The sequence below is a fragment of the Daktulosphaira vitifoliae genome, unplaced genomic scaffold (genome assembly GCF_025091365.1).
Source record: "Daktulosphaira vitifoliae isolate Bord-2020 unplaced genomic scaffold, ASM2509136v1 Scaffold_4, whole genome shotgun sequence".
Lineage (NCBI taxonomy): Eukaryota > Metazoa > Arthropoda > Insecta > Hemiptera > Phylloxeridae > Daktulosphaira > Daktulosphaira vitifoliae.
The window spans coordinates 6,205,309-6,220,994 of record NW_026099575.1 but is presented as its reverse complement, the minus strand read 5'-3'; the positions used below and the strand labels follow the sequence as shown (position 1 = coordinate 6,220,994).

Genomic DNA, 15,686 nt, shown 5'->3' with positions numbered 1-15,686 from the left:
ATATAAAAATAATTGTATCGAAAAACTTACCATAAACGATAAACAATTAAATTTATTTATAGATAAATTAATATCAAAGAAATATTATTATCATAGTATACACTTATTGACCTATGATATTTTGTTTCTATTGATCCGATCGAGTAAAGGTAAAAAACTAATAAATGTTATTATCTAAAAGAGTTAACTGTAAATTTAATAATTTATTAATTAACAAATAATATTTAATATTTATTTTGGTATTCCCAAACAACATTTTTTAGTAATATGTTTGGAAAACTTGTAAGTGTAAAAGATTATGAAAACTATGCAGCTAATACATTATCAAAAACAGTTCTTGATTTCTATAAAAGTGGAGCTTGTGATGAATATACACTTTCACTTAATGAACAGGCGTTTAGTAGGTATATTTAATATTATGGGTTAATAATAATTTTTTCTATTGATAAGGAAATTTTTTCTACAGGTTACGGATCATCCCTAATATGTTACGTAATGTTTGCAACCGTAACTACAACTTAACCATCTTAGGTAATCAAGTGAAAATTCCAATTGGTATATCTCCATGTTCTATGCATAAAATGGCCCATGAGGATGGAGAATGTGCATCTGCTCAAGGTATTTTTTTCTTGATTGTTTTATTTTACTAAAATATTAAACATTGAATAATATATATATAAGAATACTACTTTCAGCTGCTGGAAAACATGGAGCAATATTTATACTTGCAACATTATCTACGTGTAGCATAGAAGAAGTAGCACTTGCTGCACCTGAAACTATTAAATGGTTTCAATTATACATTTACAAAGATAAGTATGTGTTTGATATGTTTATTATGTATTTGGTGTTACAAGTAATTTTTAATTTTAAGAGAAATAAATAAGACATTAATAAAACGAGCTGAAAAAGCTGGATACAAGGCTCTTGTAATAACTGTTGATGTTCCAGTTATGGGTATTCGATACAAAGATGAAAAAAATAAATTCTACTTACCTAGTTATTTGAAGTAAGTTACATAATTACATTTTCATAGTGTTCTAAAACCTGACCAAATGGAAAATAAGGTGATAAAAAAAAAATCATGATGTTTCTTTTGCATTTGATTTAGTCATTTGAGTAACAACATAAATAATTTGTTTTTAACAATATACTTTTTTCACTATAAATAAATAAACATGAATTCAAAAGTTAGTTTTTTGTTTTATCTAATGGTAAAAATGATTTTTTTTGAAGTCATTTAAGAAATAACAATTAAATATATAAAGATTAAATGAAACCCGGTAAATTGTTATAGACTAAGAATTGTATTGATAATTTTGAATAAAGTATTATAAAGGAAACATGTCGTTTTCATAGCTGTGTATAAGACAACCATAAAGGTTCAAATTATTTTCCAAAAATTTGATATACTGGGCTTATGATGTTTCTCAAATAGGCGATTCATTTAATGATATGTAACATAATATATTTAGTAAAACAAAAATAGATATGACTGTTTTTTATTTGATTTGATTAGACCAGGTAATTTTACCGAAGAAAAATATATTATACCCAAATGTGATGGTTCTGGTTTAACAAACTATGTTACTAGTTTATTTGAAGAAAAACTTGTGTGGGAGGATGTTAAATGGCTTAAAAGGTAATTTTAATTAAATGAAAAAATATTTTTTATACAAATTATTAACTTTTTATTTATTTCAGTATAACAAATCTACCAATAGTTGTAAAAGGAATTTTAAGTGTAGCCGATGCTAAAATAGCTGCTGATATTGGATGCCATGCAGTTTTTGTTTCAAATCATGGTGGTAGACAGCTAGATACTGCACCTGCTTCTGTATGTATAAAATAGTTCATACCTCTATTGAATTTTTATTGTAAACTAAAACTTATATTTTTTTAATTATCTTAAGTTAAAAAATATTCAAATAAAGAATATTAATGGGTGCTTTATGATTTTACTTGAATCATGAATTATATATTTTTATATTTCACTTAATTATATTTTTGTTAATACAATAATATTCATTTAATAACTACTAATTTCTACTTAAAATATAATATCTTTATTAAGAGTCCAACAGAATTAGTAACTATTTAAGTTTTTTTACCTTAAGTAAAACCTTTCTTTTTTACTTGTCATAAATTTCTTTAAATTTGGAAAAACCAAATAACCGAATATTTTTAAGTTAATATTATTTTTGGTATTTGGCCTCAAATATGTGGTATTATTCAGTGTAAAATATTTAGTATTATTTGGATCAGAATTTTCAACAATTGCTATAACATTATTTAATTAATTTTATAATAATTATTCAATATCCATTTAATAATATATCCCAATATATAGATATATTTGCAAAATTAATATATTATTGAGAAAAGTTGTTTGGCTCTTATTAATTAAACAATTTTTAGCTTCTATGTAAAGGTATTAGTTTTACTATGTGCTTTTTTCTTTGTCTGGTACCACTTTTTCTCAGCTCTGACCGAACTGATTTCTTTCAACGATACGTCATAAGATCACAAATTGTATCTAGTCAAAGAAATTATCCTCCAAAATTGAAAAAATTTCCCTCGTTCCCCGTAAATGGGAGAAATCTCCAAAAAAATTACAAATTTAAAAATCGCTAATTTTCGACATTTTTTCAATTTTTTTTACTTAAAACTGCCATAACTTTTTTAAAAATAACCAAATCAATATAATTTTTTTTTTTTATAGTTGCATGATGTCTTTACCTATCATTTGGTATATTTTCTTTTTATATCTGACCCTTTACCTGCCCATAGGGGAGAATTCAAAATGACAACTTTTTCAAAAAAATTAATTTTTTTAACTTGACTTTTGAAAATGTTCCGGAAAGTCTGACACTTTTATATATATCTTAAATTAAAGCTAATGTAATATACTTTATCATGGAAAAAAAAAATTTCGGACTTTATTTTATCTTCACGGTGAAAATGGCTACCAAATGCTATTTTTGTGTGAAAATTTTCGATTTTGTATTTTCCATTTTTAACTTTATTATGCTATAACTTTTTGAAAAATGTATGAATCATTACAATTTTTTTATGAGAAGTAGTATTTATATAGATCTTTCATTCGACATACTGTTTTTTTAAATCGGACCATTTCCCTAAATACAGGGGGGATTCAAAACATAAAAATGCATATAGAAAGTAGAACTTTTTCAACGTAACTTTTGAAAGTGTTCCGGAAGGTCTGACACTTTTATATATATCTTAAATTAAAGCTAATGTAATATACTTTATAATGGTAAAAAAAAATTTCGGACTTTATTTTATCTTCATGGTGAAAACAGACATTAAACTTAATAAAAAAAATACGATTTTTGTAAAAAAATTCTTTTTTATATTTTTAACTTTATAATGCTATAACTTCTCGAAAGATGTATGGATCAATATAATTCTTTTTTTTGTAGATGCATGATGTCTTTACCTATCATTTGGTATATTTTTTTTATAAATCTGACTTTTTACCTGCCTACAGGGGGGGATTCAAAATGACAACTTTTTCACAAAAAATTGACTTTTTCAACTTAAATTTTGAAAGTGTTCCGGAAAGTCTGACACTTTTATATATATCTTAAATTAAAGCTAATGTAATATACTTTATCATGGAAAAAATAAATTCGGACTTTATTTTGTCTTCACAATGAAAATAGTTACTAAATGCTTTTTTTGGGTGAAAATTCTCTATTTTATGTTTTACATTTTTAACTTTAGAATGCAATAACTTGTTGAAAAATTTTAGATCAATACAATTATTTTATGAAAAAAAATATTTATATCCCTTTTTCATTCGACATACTTTTTTTTTAAATAACACCACTTCTCTTTATATATATATATATATATATATTACACTTATAAATCATAAAACTTGTAATCTGGATATAAATAAGGAAATAGGAGGTCATGTACCTTTTGGAATAATCCACCAATTCTTTAAAATTAAACACTATCTACAGATTTGCATCGAAGCGTTTTTTATGATGGTGATTTTAATCACTGTCAGACATTATTATACTTGACCCAACTATGCCACATCCCCACTGTGCTGTGGTTTTTTATTTTTAGGCTAGTAATTAATTTTTAGCATAATTCATTATAACCTACAGGATTATCAAATTAATTTTTATATTTAACTATCTTATAAAATGGAAAAGATTTTGAACCAGTACTTCAAATTTTATTAACATTATTATATGTGGGTGGGAGGGAGAGTGCTACAAAAAAATGTTAAATAATATTAATAGTCATATCCACATCTCCCCTAGTCTAAATTTTATAATCATGATAACTTCTGTATTAATGGTACAAAAATTGTTATGGACCCATCATTTTCTTAATTAAACATGGATATCTTATTTCTGAAAAGTCTGAAATAGTCTGTGAATTTGAATGAAAGTATATCCTAGAATTTTCCCTACTTTGGTAAATTACTTAAAATATAACTTATTGAAAAACTCTTAACAACATTTTTTTTAATAAGTTTTAAAATACCTAAAATAGTCATTCTACAGTTTTAATGGTTAGTGAAGGTTAGGAAAGACATTTACTTATAATAGAATAATTTTTTATCTTAACAGTGGAGTGTGGTGTTTTTACAAATGTGATATATTTTTTTCTTTTGATTATTCAGCTTGTTAAAAAAGTTAATATTTTCCATAAACTAGTATTATAACAAATTAAATGCATAAAATACCTAGAGCTAAAAATATTATTTTAACTTACTATGGAAATTAAAAGACAAATCAAATATTGGGTTGATGAAAACACTAGTAGTAAATATTTTTTATTTGTAAACTTTGCAATAAAAGTATGTCATTAAGCAATATAGGTGTTCAAGCATTGTTAGTTATTTAAGATCTTCTAATCATCAACATATTGTTAAAGCTTTTAGAGGATCTCAACATTTAGTACCATTTATTAATGTTCCTATACAAAATGAAAAGCCAAACTTTCAGTTTTCTACCTTAATGGTAAACAAACCTGAAAAAAAGATAATAAAATTTAGGTAAAAAATTTGTTTTTCTAAATATGGATATTTCTAAAAGCATACTACAGTATACAAAACTATCCTAATGAAAAACATTTGTACTAGCCAAAGATTTTCAATGGGATATTTTTAAGTATTAAGAGATAGTGCTAAAAAGCAATTAGTAGTAGATAAATAAAAAAATATAAGTAAACCAATAAAGTCATAACATTTTATTATCAATATTGATTTTGTTATGCGATTATTTGTGTATGTTATGATAAATGGACCACATTACATAGAAGTTATAGGCTTTTCAAAAAAATTTATTATTAATTTTATTGCTTTTTCAAACTATTTGGTCAAATAAAATTCGAATGAATAGTTTAAGTAATGCCAAATAACCAAATATATATTATTCTAAAAAAATTAGCTGGATACCAAATAGCTTTCAAATATTCGATTCATCACTACTTTATAGTTAATTTAAAATATATTTTGTTGTTGTTCATAATTATTATTCAATTAATAATAGTTAAATCAACTTAAATTAATTCAAATTGTTTTAATGTTAATTAGATTGAAGCTTTACCAAGTATAGTTAAAGAAGTTGGGCATAGAATTGATGTCTACCTTGATTGTGGTATAAGACATGGAACTGATGTATTCAAAGCATTAGCACTTGGCGCTAAAATGGTGAGGACAAAATTCAATTTTCTTTAAGATATACAGGGTGATCGAAATCTGGTATGATACTCATTTTCTCAGAAAGTATTGAGAATTATTATAGAGAAAAAATATCAAGTTCAAAAAACTTTACAATAAACCATTATTTTTTTTCGTCCCTTCAAGGATAAAAACCCTTATTTATAATTTTCTTAAATGGGAACCCTTATTTTTAACTTTATAATATGATAGAAAAAAAAATTACAAACAATTTTGTTCTTATAATTTTTTTTATCTGATTAACCATTCGTCCGTTACAGCTTGTTAAAGTTAAGCGATTTTAGGCCAAATTTCTATTGTCATTTTACTGTATTAAATACAGAAGTCATCATTTTTATTTGCTGTTGCATAAACCAAATTTTATTGATCAAGTTATAACAGGTAAATTAGATATAAAAATTTACTACGCACTAAATGAGTGATAACAATAGTAGATTCAAACCGGCTTTTTGGTGTATTATTAATAGCTAAGTCTATGGTTTTGTAAGACTAAAGGATCTAACAAAAATACCCGTTACACTGCCACCGATATTATGAAACGTAATAAATGACAATATTTTTTCTGGAAGTCAAAATCTTTTAACAATTATAAAACGTAAACAGTTGTTCGGATAAAAAAAATTATAAATAAACATTTTTATCCCTGAAGGTATAAAAAAAAATTTATTTAACTTTATATTATTGTAGAGTTTTATAAACTTAATAATTTTTCTTTTTACAAAAATTTTAAATCCTCAATAGTTTCTGAGAAAATAAGTATCTTACCAGATTTCGATCACTCTGTATACGAGGACTATTCAAAAAATAAAGTTACAAGACATCTTTAGGATATAGGATGATATTTTTTGTTTTTCAAATTTTGTATAGATATCATGTTTAGCAAGTTGTCATGAATAAAATTATAGATTTAGTAAATTTTATGTAGACACAAAATGCTCTTATGTGTCAATTACCACCAAAAAGTCTTGAATTGTCCCCACCACTTAGATTCAGAATGCAGTTATACGCTTTTTCTTTTGAACATACAAATTTATCATCTATATATTTCAGACACTTATTAAAAATGGTAAACTCAATGATAGCATAGGAAAACTTATTGTTAAGTGGATAAAATTGTTTTAAATAACGCAGACAATAATATCTAAAAAAAACTTACATTTGACTTGTTGCAAAAATTTGTAAAATTTGACTATCGATCTCTTATGACCTTTTTGAACATAAATATTTATCTAGGTTCCCCAGAATAATTTTATATTTTGGTAACAAGTTGCCTCGTATGTGATAAACAAATTTTTTAACAAATATCTATACAACTAAATAAATTTATTTTATTAGGTATTTTTAGCTCGGCCTATTTTGTGGGGCTTAACATATGATGGTCTAAAAGGAGCTGAACATATTTTAGGAATTATTATAAATGAATTTGATAATACAATGGCTTTAACAGGTTTGTACAAAGATATTAAGATTAAATATATGAAATCACTTTTGAGATGTATCATTTATTGTATAATTGTAGTTTTTAACATAATATTATAAATATATAATATGTAATATTTATTTTTATCAGTTTTTGGTGAAAATTTTGCTGGAAATTTATGTAAATTATCATTTCAATGCTATGCAGTGTCTCAGATCTAACTAACAATGCTTATGACTTGTGACGTGGCTATTTAGGGTTTGAGCCTAAATACTAATCAACATATTCTAAGCAACCAACAGGGTATAACTAGTTTGGCTATATCTACCTTAGATACTGAGGTTTCCTATTTAATTTATATTCCCTTAGACGAATATACTCCTACCAAGGATCACACTACAACATAAATATAACATTCTTGGTTAATAACAGTGTAAATATTTATTAAAGTAATTAAATATTAAATAAGCAATACTAACTGCTGGACATCTAGAGATGATAATAATCTAACATGAAGATAACGATAATACACACTATCTTGGTGTTAGCTAATTTAAGTTAATGTCTTAGGCTATACGAGTAATAGTGATGATAAAAAGTTAACTGACGTTTGGGACATTTTTATTGTAGCATGGGAGATGTGAATCCCAAAAGTATTTATGTGTTCAGTCTGCTCTCTTGTACTAATACTTGTTTCACTGCGTTAATGTTATAAGCCTAATCGATTGTACAACAATGTTATAAGAATGAGAATATAAGCAGATATATGTGATAGTATCACACCTTTGAAACAATTATCATTTTATTGACATTTTTTTAAAAATAATTATTGTCATTTTAGACTACATTTATAATATATTTTTTATTATTTATTACTATAAAAAAAATTACTTTTTTTAATATTTTACAATTGCTTTTTTTTACCACTTGTAGTATAAAACATTTTATTGGATTAATGATTATTTTAGAACAAATACTTATCAATTTACAAGCATTTCAATTCATAAAGTAGGTATGTTGTACAATGAATACACCTATACTGGTGTATGTATACTTTATCCACATTTCATATTCACTCTACTTATTAAAATGCTGGTAATTCAATAATTACTTTTCTTTAAGTTGTTATTGACTCACTAAAACGTTTTGTAAGAAAAAGACTTAAAAATGATTCATATATCTTTATCTTACTAATGATAAATAATGAAAAACGTGATTTATACATGTTCAAAAAAGCAATAATTTTAAATAAATGAATTTCAATAAATGATAATTGGATCAAAAGTTATAAGTGTCAATTAGATCTGAGAAATTGTATCTATAAATAAATGTAACTATAAAATTATTTTCATAATTTTTTTTGTTATAAAAAGTTATACCATATTAAAATTATAGTGTCATTTTAATATCATATTACAGTGATATGTCAAAATATTTTAATTTGAGTTTAGAGCAGATTTATAAGCTAACTTATTTCTAAAACTCATATCAATTTTTTTTTCGAATATGTACTAATTTAATTGGATTTGTATATTAGAATATATATTCTCTAACAATAAAAAAAGATTTCTAAGTTTGGTATTGTTTATTTTTAAAATTAATTTTGATATACTTTGATTGCTTTAAAATAGTTTTAAAAAATTACAATTGGAGAGTTTAATCAAAGAATGATATTCTGCAAGAGCATATTTATATGATTATACTTACATACCAAAACCTAACTATTTTTATTTTATTTTATTTACAGGTTGTAGGACATTAGATGACATTAAAAGAGATATGGTTGTTCATGAATCTATTTATTCAAAACTTTGATTTTTTTTTTATGTAAAAACAATTTTACCAATAATTTTGTAAATTATTTTATTATCTTATCAAATGTTGAATTTATATATATTATACAGATAATTTAATAAGATTACTAGCCTCTTTTTTATTATTTGTTAAATAATAATTTTTTTTCAAAATTTTATTTATTACTATAAATGTTAGTTAACATTAAGTTTATTCTAAGAAAAAAAAATTTTTTAAAGGTAAATTTTTGGATTAACTGTCAAAAGTAAAATGGGAATATATTATTTTATTTGTTTGAGATAAAATGGAAAATTGTCTAAATAAAACTTTGTCTATAATGTAAACTCATAAATTAGGAATTCTATCTTCTTTTTCCTCGCCCTAATCCCAACTACATAGAATCGGCTACCCTTATCCTAAACTTCCTCTACCTCTTATTCCTTGAACATTCATTTCAATAACTGTTCTTACGGCTTCCGAAATTAGAAATTCTATATAAGCACTTAATGAGCAGCTATTAACATAAGTGACAATTCAGTCGTGAAAAAAATGTATAAATGAGGTACAACGAATTCATGAGATATTTGTTTTTATTTAGAATATTTACAAACATTGTTTGTGTCTTAAGTTATATGCTGACGTTTAGAACTACGAGATGAGCTCTGCTCATCTCGGAGTGACAGATACGAGTCCGAGGTTGTAAGTTAAAACTTCACAGCCGACAGTATAATTACAACTTGAAACTATACTGCAACTAGTATTTTATTACTACGATATTCGCAGGTACACAGCATTAATTATCAATGGTAGTAAGGCATATTGTTGAGTTTAGAAATACACCAACTGGCAATACAGAAAGTATATCTATTGATATTCATAATTGACAATTAACACTCCGTGACTGTCACAGCGACGTCTTAAAAAACCAATTAGCTACCTGTATTTGTAATCCATTGTGTATTATACATGTACATTAACTCTAAAATTTGTAACTTTAAATGTTTATATCGAATAGAATTATATTAAAAATTCAAATGTCATTTACTATTACATTAAAAACTCAACACATTTTATTAAATTCAAAATAAGTTAAATATACTCAAAAAATAAATTAAAATAGAAAAATTTTAATTAAAATACAACAATAATTATTGTAATATTCTGAAGATTAGTTGAATAAAAATGTAAAGTATTAAACAATATCATAACTGATTCAAAATACTGAAAAATCCCAAAAAACTTCTGTCTATATTTTTTATAGCAACTTAATATTTCAGTACAAAATGTAGTATTTACAATATTTCTTCTAATGCATAAAAGAAATCATTATTCATTATGATATAACGCGATCCACCATTCAACATGAATTTGTGTCATAACCTTAAAAAATAGTGGAAAATTTATTCAAGGTTTAATATTATAATTAATTATGACCATATTTATTTTATTGCTTATTAATAATAAACAATATGAGCCTTAATTTGTATTATAATACAGATAAGAACAGTAATTAGATATAGTGATGAGATATACAGAGTGTTCATTAAATAAGAAACAACTATTTTTACAAACAATGAGAACACTAGAAACCCGTTTCCTTACTTATTAAAAACTCTATAATTTTAAGGTCTTTATTTAAAAAACCGGTGAAAAATGAGTAAACGAACAAAGAAATTGGTCAATTGGTATAAACTCTTTTACACGTTAAATCTTTAAAATGCTCTGGACATCATTTTGAATTATTAATGTACTAACAAAGAAGTAAGATTCTTTTAGAGCACATAATAAAAATTAAATTTTGACTTCTCAAGTTGCATATCGATCCAGAAGGAATTTTTAAAACTAATAAATCATATTATGTTTGATAAATTACATTATCACAAGATATCAATCGTAGTGTATTCTTAAAAAATGGTTTAAATTTAATTAACGAATGAAAATTATCTCATATTTAGTCTACTGGCTAAAACCTAGTGATAAAATTTAATCGAGTTTTTTAACGTTTCATCATTAAATAAAGTAACATTTTTATTGACCGATCATAAAAATGTATATTTATGAGAAGTAATTTTATACAGAATGTTCCACCATGTTCTAATATCTTTAATAACTGTGATCCAGCTAATATTTTTCTTTAAATTACATTTTTTAAAATAATTTTTACAGTTTTGGACTATACTAAAGCCTATTTTTTAGTAATTGTCTCTAGCAAGAAAAAATTTAAATAATTATTTTATAATTTTTTTTTCTCGAAATTTTAAAATACAAACAATTTAATACAAAGAGTATGTAACGCGTGTAGGTACAGCTCGTACTGATGTACATTTATGTTTATTTATAATGTATACACCACCAGCGTTACTACCCATCAAATGTTTTAAAAAACTTGTACCTCAATAAATACATATACTAAATTTTCTATTGACCCATCAACATTTCTTTATTTAAAAAGTTAAAAAATGGCTTTTTTTAATATTAAAGTAATTAAAACACTATAAATTTTAATTTTTTTCTTATAAGTTACATTTATTTATAAGTATGTTAAAAAACATACTTTTAACGTCGTTGAGAATATAAAAGTTATTTAAAACTAACAAAAAATTGTCGATGGATCAAATGTTATAGAATTCGTAAGAACAATCAGGACACTGTATATAGAATAAAAATAAATATACACCTAAATAGAAATTTTGAATTTTATTATAAATATTTGTAATTTTAAATCCTAAAACATCTGTTGTTATTGATAGTCTATCAGGTTTCTTGAGGCGTGGTTGACCTTTAATTTCTGTTTAATCTAATTATGTAAATCTATGATAAATAACTATAGTATAAATAAGTAAAAAAAAATATTAATTGACAAATAACATTTGGTGTTTCTTTATGTATAACTCGGTCAAAAAAATTCTAATAAAATGTCAAACAAATTAGTAAGTGTAAAAGACTATGAAATATATGCAGTGAAAACATTACCAAAAACAGTTCTCGGTTACTACACAAGTGGAGCATGTGAAGAATACACACTTTCACAAAATAAGCAGGCATTTAATAGGTATATTTTAAGATATTTATTTATGATACCTAATAATAATAATTTTATATTAATTAGAATAATAATTATAATTTTTAATAAAGATTACGAATTATCCCCCGTATGTTACGTAATGTCTGTAACCGCGACTACAGTGTCACCGTTTTAGGCAATCGAGTAAGAATACCAATTGGTATATCTCCATGTGCCATGCATAAAATGGCTCATGAGGACGGAGAATGTGCATCTGCCAAAGGTATTTTAAAAGAATTAATTTTATATAGAATTAAAATATATTTCTTCATGTTAAGCTGCTGGAAAACATGGAGCAATATTTATACATGCAACATTATCTACTTGTAGTATAGAAGAGGTGGCACGTGCAGCACCTGATACTATTAAATGGTTTCAACTGTACATTTACAAAGATAAGTAAGTGTTGATATTTTTAAATTGTATGTAATATAACGAATAATATCTAATTTTTAGGGAAATGACAAAGACATTGATAAGGAGAGCTGAAAGAGCTGGATATAAGGCTCTAGTATTAACAGTTGATGCTCCAGTATTTGGCATTAGGTACATAGACATCAAAAATAATTTTAGCTTACCAAGTCATTTAAGGTAATTTTTTTCAATATTAGTCCAACTAATACATATACCATTATAATATTAGTTGTTAAATTTGATAGACTTGGTAATTTCACAGAAGAAAAATCTGTTATATCAAAAAGTGATGGTTCTGGTTTAACAAACTATGTTACTAGTTTATTTGAAGAAAAACTTGTGTGGGAGGATGTTAAATGGCTTAAAAGGTAATTTTAATTAAATGAAAAAATATTTTTTATACAAATTATTAAATTTTTATTTATTTCAGTATAACAAATCTACCAATAGTTGTAAAAGGAATTTTAAGTGTAGCCGATGCTAAAATAGCTGCTGATATTGGATGCCATGCAGTTTTTGTTTCAAATCATGGTGGTAGACAGCTAGATACTGCACCTGCTTCTGTATGTATAAAATAGTTCATACCTCTATTGAATTTTTATTGTAAACTAAAACTTATATTTTTTTAATTTCAATTTTTTTTTAAAACAATAATGCTTAAAATAAAGAATTTTATTAACAAAATATTTATACTTTTAAACAATTGAAATTATTTCCATCTAATAATATTCAAAATTAGGCAAACTAAAAAATTGGCCCTTTAATATTATATTTGCACTATATTTCTATGTGTAATAAAAAAGGCCATAACTCACTTTTTTTAAATTATCTAAACAGTTTAATTCTAGTACAAGCGAAATTTTTGATATTTTGATTAAATAATTATAAGAAGAGAAATACTTAAATTCCCATAATACTTTCTAATCTCAAATTATAAAATAAAGAATTATATACTATAAATACTATAAAGTTACTGCTACATTTAATGTGCATTGTAATAGAAAAATCTAGCTGAAAAATTATTAAATTGTGTTTTTAATTTTAATATTTCAAATTTATACTTTGTAATTAGATTGAAGCTTTACCAAGTATAGTTAAAGAAGTTGGGCATAGAATTGATGTCTATCTTGATTGTGGTATAAGACATGGCACTGATGTTTTCAAAGCATTAGCACTTGGAGCTAAAATGGTAAGTAAAATTTCGAATTTCTTATAAAGAAATATATTATGGTTCATGAATTTTTAAGAGAATATATACAGATGGATTTAGAAATGCGGGGGTCATGGAACCACCACATTCTAATAAGAACTTTATCCGTACAACTTTTAAATAAATAAACTGTTTTATTAAAAATTGTACAAAGTTATTACATGTTTACAACATACAAAGACTAGCTGAAATAGTCATCATTACTCACGTATAATCAAGTATATTACAAAATAAATTTTACAATTTATTAAATTTTATTGATTTTAGTATTAAATTATAAGGTAAAAAAATGACATGCTGGTATGTATGGAACTTTTGTGGAAGTCCAGGTTCCCCCAAACCCAGCACTTTGAGTGGATAATGTCTAAACGATAATTCTTTCAATACAATTAACAATTCATTGTAATTCATTTTTTATTCATTATTAGACTGCATTAAAATTAAATAATTTATTTGTTTCAATAAAAATGATTAAAAATTTTTATAATTTAAAAATAGTTAGTTTTTAGCACTTTTCATATAAAAATAATTAATAACAACATTGTAAGGTACTCCATATGTATTTTATATTTATTAAAAAATTACAGAAATTGAATATTGGATCAAACATTATGATTGTTATCAGTTAGATCTGTTGCACCTTATATATATTAGTATACTAAAATATACATATTTATTAATTTCAGGTATTTTTGGCCCAACCTATTTTATGGGGCTTAACATATGACGGTCAAAAAGGGGTTGAAGATGTATTGGAAATTATTATAAATGAATTTGATAACACAATGGCATTAACAGGTTTGTTCTAAGAAATTTTAAATAAATTCATTAAATATTATATGTTTTATGTGTATTATTTTTATTTAATAAATATAATTTAAGTAATATAGTTTAATAAGTAATTATAACTTGTAATAAGTAATAATAACTACTAAATTTATTTAGATTTTTAAAAATGTCTGTTTTTTACATTTTATTAAACTTAATTAAATCTCATTTGTAATATTTTTCTCATAAAATAATAAGGTTTGTTACCTGTTTATTTGTAAGTTTAAATTAAAACTTTAATCATGTCATTTCTTTTGATTGAGCAAAAAAATTTTCATTTTAATACAAAATATTACTTTACAATTAATAGTTATTTCAAACATTGTATATCTAATAATGAAATAATCTATTTAAAACTAAAGAATTCAAAATAAGTTTTTCAACTATTAAAACGAATAATTACTTTAACTAGTTAATAATTATTACCAAAAATACTGTAAAGGTTTAGTTACTCTAAAAAAATTTATTTTTTTTATAGGTTGTAGGACATTGGCTGATATTGAAAAGGATATGGTTGTTCATGAATCTATTTATTCAAAACTTTAGTACGCTAAATCAATTTTTCCAACACTTAATTATTTTTATTTCTGAAATATTATTTTATACTTTTATTATAATAATTAAAAATGATATTATAATACTAGAAAAATAATTTGTTTTTGTGCGATCTATCTTTTCATTTAAAAATTGTAGTCGCAAATTGTGTTACTTTTGTTGTTATTATAATAATTATTATTTTAATGTTTTATAACAATTTTTTTTAATTGTTTAATATATTGACATATTTTAATGTTTTTACCAGGCATTTACTATATAGAAAATGTCAATGGTACTTATAATCTACAACTTAAAAACCAAATAACTATTTAGTTAAGTCATAGATCGACTAAAATTTAATATAAAATTTATAGGTTCGCTAAATTATTGGCAGTTTGTGTCAATATAAATCTAAAATCTAGATTAGCCTAGAATATTAATATTAAAATTTATTGAAACATTTAATAGATTTATAAAACCATTAATGGTATAATAACGAATAGTCCATTGCCCTAAGTTTAAAAAAATATTAAACTATTTTAATACTGGCTAACGTTTGAACATAATTTAAAATGTTATCATGTGATTATCAGCTATTTATTGGTGTGGTCTCGAATATATTATTTTTCACTATTTGTACAATAATTGGGCTATGTGGTTGTAATAAAATATATATTTGTTACATTAAATT

The 15,686-nt window shown here is 23.9% G+C and overlaps 2 protein-coding genes across 7 annotated transcripts; both read left to right on the top strand.

The window, feature by feature from the left end:
• Nucleotides 1-45: 45 nt before the first annotated feature.
• On the top strand, nt 46-9,066 carry LOC126903622 (2-Hydroxyacid oxidase 1-like). 6 transcript variants are annotated; one of them, XR_007703537.1, is made up of 11 exons: nt 46-149; nt 264-404; nt 467-618; nt 696-816; nt 875-1,009; nt 1,520-1,642; nt 1,705-1,837; nt 5,582-5,698; nt 7,064-7,175; nt 7,299-7,451; nt 8,896-9,066. XR_007703537.1 is itself a non-coding variant. In XM_050681941.1 (9 exons), exons 1-9 carry the CDS (start codon nt 268-270, stop codon nt 8,961-8,963), a joined length of 1,098 nt encoding a protein of 365 aa, XP_050537898.1. In that variant the 5' UTR covers nt 161-267; the 3' UTR covers nt 8,964-9,066. The 6 variants fall into 6 exon arrangements, 1 of the variants encoding a protein (XP_050537898.1); XR_007703538.1 differs by having other exon boundaries at nt 117-189; XR_007703536.1 differs by lacking the exon at nt 46-149 and having other exon boundaries at nt 161-404.
• A 2,667-nt stretch (nt 9,067-11,733) lies between these two features.
• On the top strand, nt 11,734-15,126 carry LOC126903623 (2-Hydroxyacid oxidase 1-like). The gene is made up of 9 exons (XM_050681943.1): nt 11,734-11,994; nt 12,078-12,229; nt 12,285-12,405; nt 12,463-12,597; nt 12,666-12,788; nt 12,851-12,983; nt 13,493-13,609; nt 14,317-14,428; nt 14,937-15,126. The coding sequence occupies exons 1-9, from the start codon at nt 11,858-11,860 to the stop codon at nt 15,002-15,004; spliced, it is 1,098 nt and encodes a 365-aa protein (XP_050537900.1). The 5' UTR covers nt 11,734-11,857; the 3' UTR covers nt 15,005-15,126.
• The last annotated feature ends 560 nt before the right edge of the window (nt 15,127-15,686 follow it).

Coding starts and splice junctions, on each gene's coding strand:
- LOC126903622 (XM_050681941.1), top strand. CDS start 268: ATGTTTGGAAAACTTGTAAGTGTAAAAGATTATGAAAACTATGCAGCT. Junction 405..466: donor AATGAACAGGCGTTTAGTAG/GTATATTTAATA, acceptor TTTTTTCTACAG/GTTACGGATCATCCCTAATA. Junction 1,010..1,519: donor TACTTACCTAGTTATTTGAA/GTAAGTTACATA, acceptor TGATTTGATTAG/ACCAGGTAATTTTACCGAAG.
- LOC126903623 (XM_050681943.1), top strand. CDS start 11,858: ATGTCAAACAAATTAGTAAGTGTAAAAGACTATGAAATATATGCAGTG. Junction 12,984..13,492: donor TAGATACTGCACCTGCTTCT/GTATGTATAAAA, acceptor CTTTGTAATTAG/ATTGAAGCTTTACCAAGTAT. Junction 14,429..14,936: donor TAACACAATGGCATTAACAG/GTTTGTTCTAAG, acceptor TTTTTTTTATAG/GTTGTAGGACATTGGCTGAT.